The following is an 11,525-nucleotide window of genomic DNA, read 5'->3' on the forward strand; positions in this document are numbered from 1 at the left end:
TGAACCTTGGACAAAGTCTTATAATTTGTCATTATTTTTGTTTGGAGTTCTGCAATTAGTTAAAAATTCACACTCAAATTTTTCTTCTATCTAAATTTCACTTATTTTATCTTCTCATCTCTCTTTTATTTTGCTATCAATATCAATCAATATATATTAGAAAAGAAGAACTTCTATCAGGCTGATTTGGTGACGTGTCATTCTCACGTTAATTCTCATAAAAAAAATTCCACGTGTCATTTTCAGGTTAATTCCCATAAAAAAATACATTTTTAAATTTTAGATTTGATTAGGCATGGCGGGGGGAGAAGGAGCTCTGCTAGGGCACCTCAGGCATGGCGGTTCCGATCACCAGGACGACGGACTGTACCCACATCTGGGTCTTTTTCTATGTTTGTGGACAGTCTGAGTGATGGCGTCACGAGGGCAAAGGTGGGGGCGATTTTTGCAACAGCGGGAGTCCTGCGGAGTGTGTTTGTGCAGATGCGTAGGAAGGAGGGTAGGCGGTTTTGGTTTGGTTTTATCCGGTATAATTCGAATGCAGAGGCTGAGAATGCAATTCGGAGGTTTAATGGACTGAAATTAGAAGGAGCATATTTGGTTGTCAAGAAAGCCAAGTATCCAACAGTAGGGGTTGGCCATGAGGTTAAGGAACAACAACATTTTCCTCGTTCAAATTACATTGTACAGGGAAAAGTTTGGAGGCCAAGGAGAAGGACAGAGGCGATGACGGAGAAACCACCAGATGATCTGGTCAATACATATACGGTTTATTCCATGGCTGATGAGGAGAAGGCCTGGGTTGAGCGATGTGCTTGTGCTACTGTGCACAATGTCCAAACAATTGAAGTTATTCATGATGGGTTGCGAATGCAGGGATTAGGAAACTTCAAACTCAAGTTGTTGGGCGCGAGGGACGTGTTGCTTGAGTTCGAAAACAGAGAGGAGATGTTAATTACCTTGTCTGAAGCATCAAGTGTTCTGGACATCTTTTTTGAATGGTATTCTGCGTGCACGGAGGTCACCGTGGGTGTTTCTTTTTTGGTTTGGGTGCATGTGTTGAAGGTACCTTTGGGGGCATGGAACACTAATTTTTTTGAGAACATTGGCAACACTCTAGGGAAGTTTGTTTGTGTTGATGGAATAACCTCGCTCAAAGAACGGTTGGATTTTGCTCGAGTTTTGGTAGATACTACAAATCCATTGATAGAGCAGCAATTCATGGATGTAAAATTTGAAGCCAGGGTTTGCCGAGTGCTGGTTGAAAAAGAATTTTCAGTTTACCAGGATTGGTCTGGTTTGAAACAAGTGAAGCAGGGCCCTGTTATCGACTCTGATCTGGAGACAGCGAGTGAGGACGTGCATGAAAAGAAGGATTATGGAGGCAGCGTGCAAGAGGAGAAGGTTTCCCAGGCAGAGGCCGAGTTGGCGACAGCGAGTGGCGGGTTTGAGTTTTCCGGCACACCGTTAGAGCAGAGAATCCCAGATGCGTTACGAGACTTGATTGAGGTGGGGTACACCACGCGGGAGTTACTGGACTGGGTGTATTGTGCGGCTGTGATTGGGGTTAATGTTGCAGACGTTGAGGAGAAGGTCTTGGACGATGTCTCTCATTCATTGCAATTGTTCCCTCGCTCTAACGTCTGGAAAAGGAGTTATGATGGGAGGGATAGTTTCATGCGGCAGATGGAACAACAAAATAGAGATATAATGAAGAGGGAAGTGATGGGAGGGAATGAAAGTGGACTTCAGGGCATGTGGGATATTAATTATTTAAGGCCCAATAATGTTTGGGTAAGACCAAGTCAACAAAATCAGATTGAGAATGCTGATGATGCACAAATATCCAATATTCAGTTTAGTAAAATAATTGCTTGTGGGCCTCAGGGGTTTGTGGGACATGAAACTGGAATTGCAAGGCTTTTAAAAAATTCCTTTGGTGGAACACGTGTTTCTTTTCACCTAGTTAAAGCTTTGGCTCGCTCAATAGGTGGGGAAGTTGATTGTAGCAACAATTATTTTTCGGCAGAGCCAATCCATTCTGGGCTTTCTCTATTTGAGACCAAAGATGTTGAGTGGGACTCAGAGGAAAGGAAAGTGGAGCATCTCGTTGGTGTGGGTGAAGAGGTGCAAACGGGTTTTGAAAAAATTTTGACAGTTCCAGTGTTTCAAGAGATACAAGATTTTGCTGAGGTGGAAGAAAGCTTAATTAGGGGTGTGGAGCAACGAAGAGGGCGAGGACGAGGACGGAAGAGGGGAGGCGCAGTAAATCCTAATCGCACTGTCAAGATTGAAGCCAAGGTCAAAGCTAAAAGAGGTAGGCCAAAGGGTAGCAAAAACAAATCAAAAGTTGTATTGGAGGTCCCTGCTTATTGTTCAGATGGTGAGATAGGTGAGGAAGGAGCTTCTTCGTGGGCAAGAAGTGTGTGGAAAGTGGGCAAAGAACTAGGTGTGGTATACAATGGCGATGACGACGTGATGATCAGTAGACTTGAGGACCAAGTTCGTTTTAATCACCCAAAGCTACAGTAAATTCAGTTTGGGTTTGGGGGTTTGGATCTCATATGATGGGGAATCCTTGGGTTACTTGGAATGTGCGAGGCATGGGTCGTTCTACCAAACACATGGTTGTTAAAAACCATATTTCGTTTACAAAACCTGGGGTTGTCATGATTCAAGAATCTAAATTAGGGCCTGATAGAGAGAATGTGGTTGATTCATGGGCAAAATCGATGGGAATGAATCATCGCATGGTTCAGGAAAATGGTTCAGCAGGTGGCATAATCACACTATGGCGGGGAAATGTGCTGGAGGTAATTCAGACAATTACTGACCAAAGCTTCATAGCGTTGGTGGCAAAACTACATAATGCAGAGGGACTGGTGCTTGTTGTCAATGTATACGGACCTCATTCCGATGCAGAGAGGTTTGTATTGTTTACTCGGCTGGCTGAGCTATTGAATGAACACAACGGTGGGGTTTTTGTGGGGGGAGATTTTAATGCCGTCTTGAAAGAGAACGAACAGAAAGGGGGTGGAGCTTTGTCGTTAGGGGATATTGCGTTTCGCCAGTTTGTTAATGATGCTTGCTTGGTGGATTTACCTATGCAGAAGGGAGAATTTACATGGTCTTCGACAAGGAATGATGGTGTGGGGAGTCGGTTGGATCGCTGGTTATTGTCGGAAGATGTGTTCTTGTGGTTTAACAACTTTAATCAATGTGCTTTAGATTGGGGTATATCAGATCACAGAGCAGTGGCTTTACACTTTGGGGTGGACGACTATGGCCCAAAGCCTTTCAAATTTTTTAATCACTGGGTGATTGAGGATGGTTTCAATGAATTGGTTGAGGGTTGGTGGAGCTCAATAGTGGTGGAAGGGTGGGGAGGTTTTGTTCTGATGCAAAAATTAAAAGAATTGAAAGTCAGAATAAAAGAGTGGAGTAAATCAAGAGGTGTGTGGGGTGTTCAACGCATTCGCGAGTTGGATGAGAAGGTGCATAAGGTGATGGCTCGGATGGAGGTGGAGGGATCGACAGAATCTTTGAGAACGGAGCGGATTACAATAATGGGTGAATTGTGGAAGGCATACCGGGTGGAGGAGGCAACGTGGATACAGAAGTCCAGATTGCAGTGGGCAAGAGAGGGGGACAGAAATACAAAATTTTATCACAGGGTATGCAAAGTGAGGTCAGCAAAAAAAGCAATTACACAGATCCGGTCAGAGGGGCGGTTGCTTGAGGATCCTCAAAGCGTCAAGAATGCAGTGAGAGACCATTTTAAAAGCTTCTTTGCGCATGTGGCAGCAAATCGACCTAGTATACAGTGCCAGAATTCGACCAAGGTAGATGAGTAGCTTAATAATTTCTTAGTGGCAGCGTTCACAGTGGATGAGGTTTTTGAGGCCGTAAAAAGCTGTGATGGTAGCAAGGCACCGGGGCCGGATGGTTACCCAATGGTTTTCTTCAAACAGTTCTGGTCAGTCATAAAGGACGACGTTATGAGATTTTTTTGGGGAGTTTCATGGGAATGGAAAAATTGTCAAAGGTTTGAATTCTACTTTTCTTGCGCTGATTCCTAAAGGAAGTCAACAAGAGTCAGTGGCTGATTACAGGCCTATCAGTTTGATTGGAGGGGCGTATAAGTTACTGGCAAAAGTGTTGGCAAACAGGTTGAGGGAGGTAATGCCCATTGTTTTGACCCAAAATCAGTTCGCTTTCACAGAAGGGAGACAAATAGTGGATTGTAGCTTGATTGCTCATGAGGTTGTAGACAGCTTGAGAAAGAGGGATGGAGGAGGTTTCTTAATGAAGCTTGATTTTGCTAAGGCATATGATAACATAGAATGGGATTTTTTATTGGGTATGATGAAGGAGATGGGGTTTGGAAAAAAATGGCGAACGTGGATACATAGTTGTGTTTCAACAGCGACTTTGGCAGCTCTGGTGAATGGTTCACCAACTGATTTCTTCCAAATTCAGAAAGGGTTAAGGCAAGGGGATCCTTTATCCCCCTTGCTGTTTAACCTGTGTGTAAATGGGATGTCTTCAATGCTCAATCAGACACTGAGGGGAAGGATTCCTTGCGGAGTGAATATTGGAGAAGAGTTCAGGATTAATCACTTACAGTTCGCTGATGATGCCTTGCTATTTTGCGAAAATGATATGGAGCAGGTTATTCGTTTAGCTAAGGCAATGGAAGCTTTCCTCTTTGTTTCTGGTTTGAAGGTGAATTTCAGGAAATCTTCTGTAATTGGTGTAAATGTTTCTCAAGAAGAGGAGGATCAAGCAATCAAGATTTTAGGTTTCAACAAAGAGCAATTGCCTACAGTTTACCTAGGGCTGCCCCTAGGTGGTAATCCGAGGCGCTTAAGTTTCTAGAAACCGGTTCTGGAACAAATGGCTGTGAAGTTAGGAAGCTGGAGTTCAAAAACATTATCATTAAGTGGTCGGCTAGTGATGCTCAAAGCTGTGATCACTGCTATTCCGATGTATTATATGGCTGTGAAGTTGGTAAGCTGGAGTTCAAAAACATTAACATTATTATATGTCTGTGTTTAGAGCTCCACGAGGCGTCATATCGGAAATGGAGGTTATGATGAGGAGGTTTTTATGGGGAGGAACAGCGGGGAATCGGAAGATCGCATGGGTAGCATGGAAAGATTTGTGCAAAGGGGTTCGTTTTGGTGGAATGGAATTGGGTTTTTTGGAGTGGAAAAATAAAGCACTACTCTTAAAATGGTTTTGACGCTTTGGAAGAGAGAAAAACTCGCTTTGGAGAAAACTGATGTGTGCGAAATTTGGCTTGCAAGATCAGTTTATAATGCCAAAGTTGGAAAGGGTACGAGCTACCTCAGGGTCTTGCATAGCAAAAGATTTATTACTATTGTGGAGGGAACAATCGGTGGTGGTGAGTGAGTTCATTAATGGGTTAGCATGCAAGGTGGGGGGTGGGGACTGTGTTCGTTTTTGGGAGGATATTTGGATTGGTGATATGTCTCTACAGATAAGGTTCCCAAGAGTCTTTGCTTTGTGTCTAAATAAAGAGGTAGCAGTGGCTGAGGTTGGCTCTCGGCTAGGAGGAAAATGGGAGTGGAAATTGGAATTCAGAAGGCATTTTTTCGATTGGGAGGTGGAGCAATATCAGAGTTTTCTGAATCTCATCAATTCTTTTGTTTCCAGTGGTACATATGACCTCTTGTTCTGGAAAGCAGATGCAATGGGGATGTTTTCGGTAAAAGGCCTTTGTTGTGCATTGGAAGATAAGTGGTTCCAAGAAGCGGGTTGGGTGGTGTCTAGGCCAATTTGCAAAATGGTGCCCGCAAAGGTGACTACTTTCATGTGGCAATTGCAGAAAAATAGAGTGCCGACGAAGGCAAATCTGTTAGATCGCGGGATAAGCTTGCCGGATTCAGGGTGCTGTAGTTTGTGCTTCACTGACATTGAGACAACCTCTCATCTGTTTCTTCACTGCAATTCGGTTTGGGCTGCTTGGTGTGCAATATTGTGTAAGGAGGGAGTGTCTTGGGCAGTACCAAAAGCAATGAATGAGCTGCTCCTCGAGTGGAGGGAATTGAGATCAATATCTGATGTTGTGGTGTGGGATATGATACCATATGCTCTTGTGTGGTCAGTATGGTTAGAGCGTAATGGGGTTGTATTCAACAATAAAGAGTTTTGTGTGAATACAATGTGGGATATGCATATTGCAAGGCTTACATGGTGGTTAAAAGCATGGTGGAGTTCATGCCCGTATAGCGCAGTGCAACTTGCAATGGGGTTACAGCATATTGCCTTACTTAAACCAGGAAAGATTCGTAAAGCACAACAATGGGTTCCGCCGGAGGAGCAGGTACTGAAATTTAATGTTGATGGTTCGTCTTTAGGAACGCCGGGGAGAAATGGTATAGGGGGGGTATTGCGGAATCATAAAGGGGAAGCTCTAGGGCATTTTGCACAACGAGTAGATGATATGTGGGCTTATGAGGCAGAAGTTCATGCAATTCTTCAAGCGTTGCTTTTCTGCCTGGAATTCAATTTCAGAACAGTTCTAATTGAAAGTGATGCAACCTCAGCGGTGGGATGGGCAGGTAATGATTCGCGGAGGCCATGGAAGTTGCATCAGATCCTGAGCAAAATTGATCTACTTCAGCCCTTGGTTAATTGTGTTGGCATTGTTCATGTGCTGAGGGAAGCAAATGAAGTAGCAGATTTCTTGGCAAAGAGTGGAAGGGATGGGAGGGTTGTACTGTGGCAGGTCTGTGTTTGAGATCTTACTTTGTCAAAGGGTGAGAGGGGCTCCCAGAAATAATTTAAAACATGCAGTATTGTGTTTAAAAGTCACTATATAGTGCAGTGTTTTGGGTTCTGTAATAAGCAGGAGTTGGCAGAGATGGTTGTCCTATATTCTCTGTCATAGTACTAGATTAGCTTCTTAAATTGCAGGAATGAGTGTCATGTTTTGGGCGCATGGGTTGGTTGTTTTTCTTGGTGTTGTTTTATACTTTTGTAGGTGGCAGAAACAGTGGAAGGTGGAATGCAAATGGTGCTACATTGGATAAGTATTGGATTTGATTTGAAGATGGGAGTACAACGTATATTGGCATGTTGAAGCTGTTTTTGGATAAGTATTGCAAGAAGGATGTTATGTGCTAGGCATATGCTACTGATTACTTTGGTTGTTCTTTAAGGGGATGCTTTATATTTTGTTGTGGGGTTTTGTTGCCACTTTGGATTATCTCAGGTGCATATGGATATATTAAGGTGGTTTAGGTTTTAAAATCTAATAGAGATAGTGTACTCTTTTTCCTTCTCTAAGTTTTTTCCCCAAATGGATTTTCCTAGAGAAGGTTTTAACGAGGCACGATCTCTATGCTTGGATGTTCTTGGGAAGGGATTTGTTAGCCTTGTATCTATGTTTCCCATGTCTTGAGAGGGTTGTTCTCAGGCTACTTCTTTCAATCAATAAATATCATATGTTGTCAAAAAAAATTTAGATTTGATTAGGATTTAGTTTATTTATTTCTTGATTTTATCTTAATTTATATTTGATTTATTTTTAGAGTATTAATTAATTTTTATAGTATTTTTTTTTTGAATTTTTAATTAATTCAGCATTTTATGAGCTTTTATTGTGATTTGCTAGATTTTGATAGTTTTTATCTATATTTATTTAGCACCTTTTTAAATTTTAGATTTGATTAGGATTTAGGTTGTTTATTTCATGATTTTATCTTATTATTTATTTTTAGAGTATTAATTAATTTTTATGGTATTTTTATTGAATTTTCGGATTTTTAATTAATTCAAGATTTTATGAGTTTTTATTTTGATTTGCTAGATTTTTGTAGTTTTTATCTATCAGGAAATATTTTATTTTATTTTAAAGTTATTTTTAGAGTATAAATTAATTAGGATTTAGGTTGTTTATTTTTATCTTAAATTACTTAATACTCTAAAAAAAAATCTCACGTGTCATTCTCAGGTCAATTCTCATAAAAAAAAAATCACGTTTTATTTCATTTGATAGATTCTCTTATGATGTGTTATTTTATCTTGAAACCGAATTTTAAAAGATTTTCCCTAATTATCTAAGGTTTACCAATTACTCCTTACTAAATTTATTTCCAAAACAAATCTTGAAACCGTTTTTATTGTCTCTTTAAATTAGGAAAAGTTTCAAGCCTAATTTACTACATATTTACAGGAATCCCGTGATTTCTCCTTTTATTCTTTCTCATGATCCACAGTATAAAAAAATGTAATGCTGAGATTATAATCCATTAAAATTTAAAAGATTTTTCCTAATTATCTAAGATACTGCATCAGTTATCTCCTCATCTATATATTAATATATATTAGAAAAAAATTAGATAACTTATCTTTTGTTGAACGTGTTTCCTAATTCCAAAACAGATCTTGAAACCGAATTTTAAAAGATTTGCCCTAATTATCTAAGATTTAAATAAACACGCATAATCACATTCATGATTAATTGATATATCAAATACAATAAAAAAAACACTAGTATATTAGAAAAGAAGAACTCTCATCAGGCCAATTCGATGAGGTGTCGCTCCCAGATTAACTCTCAGGCCAATTTAATGACGTGTCGCTCCCAGATTAATTCTCAGGCCAATTTGATGAGGTGTCACTCACAGATTAATTCTCATTTGATATTAAAAATATTAAAAAAAAAGCATATATGTACATTTTTATAATAAATAAAGAAAACCAAATCCGTGAAAAAAAATCATATATAAAAAAATATTTTTTAAGGATTTTGTTTTGTTTTTATTGTTATTTGTTAGATTAGTTTATTATTAGTCTTATCTCATTGAGATATATTTTAGATTTGTTCTCTATTTTAGATTAGTATCTACTTAAATAGTTAAATAGAGATAAAAAAATATTTGGCTAAAAAGCACTTTTGGTCCATGATGTTTCAAGTTTGTGTAAATTCTGCCCCTACTCTATTTTTGTCGATGTTTCTACCCCTCATGTTTTCAAATAGTGCACCGTCTACCCCTCCGTCAGTCAGACATTAAAAACTAACGAAATGAGCTGATTTGGCTTTTTTTCGGAAATTACAAGTGAAATTGGAAAAAGGGGGCATGGGAGATTCAAACTCAAGACTTGTAAGTAGCAAAACATGCATTTAACCAGTTCAGTTACATACATAATTGATATATACATCAAGCCAATTTAATTTATATCATTTCCTTGATCATCATCAACTTCATATACTCCTCTTCATCTCTCCAATCCACTCAGGAACCTCTCTTGAAAAAGCCTGACAGATGGAGGGTAGACGGTGCACTGTTTGAAAACATGAGGGGTAAAAGCGTCGACAAAAATGGAGTAAGGGCAAAATTTGCACAAACTTGAAACATCAGGGGCAAAAAATGCTTTTTAGCCAAAATATTTTTTAAAGATTTTATTTTGTTTTTATTGTTATTTGCTAGATTAGTTTATTATTAGTCTTATCTCATTAGATATAGTTTAGATTTGTTTCTCTATTTTAGATTAGTATCTATTAGGATTTAAGTTGTTTATTTCTTAATTTTTTCTTGAGTATTTTATTTTGTTTTGAGAGTATTAATTAGTTTTTATCGTATTTTTATTGAATTTTCGGATTTTTATTTAATTCATGATTTTATGAGTTTTTATTGTGATTTGTTAGATTTTGGTAGTTTTTATCTATCTTTGGTTAGTACCTTTTCAAATTTTAGATTTGATTAGGATTTAGGTTGTTTATTTCTTCATTATATCTTGGATCTTTTATTTTATTTTTGATTTATTTTGAGGTTATTAATTAATTTTTATGGTGTCTTTATTGAATTTTCGGATTTTTATTTAATTTATGATTTTATAAGTTTTTATTGTGATTTGCTAGATTTTGATAGTTTTTATCTATCTTTAATTAGTTCTTTTAAATTTTAGATTTGATTAGGATTTAGGTTGTTTATTTCTTGATTTTTTTCTTAATTTATCTTATTTTTATTAAATATTAATTCCAGGAAAAGGAAGTTGATCTGGTGCTGAGGGTCCACAGAGCTATCATGGACACGCAGAGATTTGATGGTTGCTAGGTGAATTTGGCAGAGTTTCTCATTAGCTGCGGACTGTGGTTGTTTCTATATTGTATTCATTTATCACCTAAGAGAAGTGTGTTTACTTAAATTTTCAAACTCATGTAAGGATGTAACAGAAGGGGAAATTAATCAGGGACTGCTAAGTTAGTTAGATGTTATTATAGTAGTTACTTAGTACTAGGACGAGATGAGTTATAAATAGAGAGAAATCAAATTAGAGGAACACATTATGTTGCATTATATATCTCTCATTAAGTATGTCATTTAGTATCTGAAAATATTGGTAAAGTATGCTATTGAACATGTCTTAAGCACAAGAGAAAGTTCTTCGTGCAACACATAGATAAAAAGTGATTGCTTGAACTTATAGGTCTAAATCTAATTCCTATGAGTGGTTAATAAAAAATCAATATGATGTCATTACTTTTTTCATAACTTTTCGAAAGTTTAAAAAAAAATATATAAATGCATGATAATTTGATGATTAAAATGTGTCATGCGGAGATTAGAAAACATTAATACATATATAGTGTATTTTTTGTTTAAGTTAGACTATAGGGTTAAGAGTTTCCACGGGGATGAACATTTTACATAAAAATTCATGTAAAATTAACAGAAAAAGCTCCTACGGGGTAAAAAGCTAGAAATAAACCAAGGTATTGATCCATGCCTCAAACACAAGGGCAAATTTCACTATAAAAACACTAGAAATATGTGTTCTGGAGATGCACACAATTTTCTACTGCTTATTTTTCGGAAAACTAAAAGCGGCTGTTGTTTGTATTTGCGTATAATTTTCAATTGATATGTTTTAATTTTAAACTACTATAATGCTACATATGTGAGATTTTATTTTAGATAAAAAGTATCATTATACTTTTTTATACAATCATTATATTCTAAACTAATTGATTGATATTATTTTAATAGAAAACTTTAATATAATTAATTTTAGTATTGTTTTCAAAATTTTAAAAGTGTATATTTATATGTGTTTATAACTATAATAATTGGATAGTAAGAAAAGTACGAGGAATAAAAAATATTAATACATATGTACTATAAAATTATGACATAAATTTATTAGTGCTAACAAATTAGAGTTACGAGATCTCACGGGGAGGAACATTTTATATATAAAATGAAAATTTGTAGGAGTTAAAAAAAATAATAATTCATTTTTCTATAACTTATGTGTATTTTTAATAATTTAAACAATAATTATATATTTATGTATTGTTACATATCTAAAACAAAAAAGCTTTACCCTTTATGCAACACGAGTATACATCTGCACAAACAAAATTCAGTTATACCTCACATATGCAAAACTTAAAGCTTTTGGCTTATTAACTTCTGTTTTTTTCAAAATCTTTATATTAGTTAATGAAGTGTATGCTTACAAAATACTAAAATTGAGTGTCCGCAGTGGCG

At 37.0% G+C, this 11,525-nt stretch overlaps 1 protein-coding gene across 1 annotated transcript; it reads left to right on the top strand.

Annotated features, from left to right (window-relative positions):
* Positions 1-2,567: 2,567 nt before the first annotated feature.
* LOC130744250 (uncharacterized) lies at positions 2,568-3,854 on the top strand. Its single transcript, XM_057596443.1, has one exon. The coding sequence runs from the start codon at positions 2,568-2,570 to the stop codon at positions 3,852-3,854; it is 1,287 nt and encodes a 428-aa protein (XP_057452426.1).
* The last annotated feature ends 7,671 nt before the right edge of the window (positions 3,855-11,525 follow it).

The sequence above is a fragment of the Lotus japonicus genome, chromosome 3, assembly GCF_012489685.1.
Source record: "Lotus japonicus ecotype B-129 chromosome 3, LjGifu_v1.2".
Lineage (NCBI taxonomy): Eukaryota > Viridiplantae > Streptophyta > Magnoliopsida > Fabales > Fabaceae > Lotus > Lotus japonicus.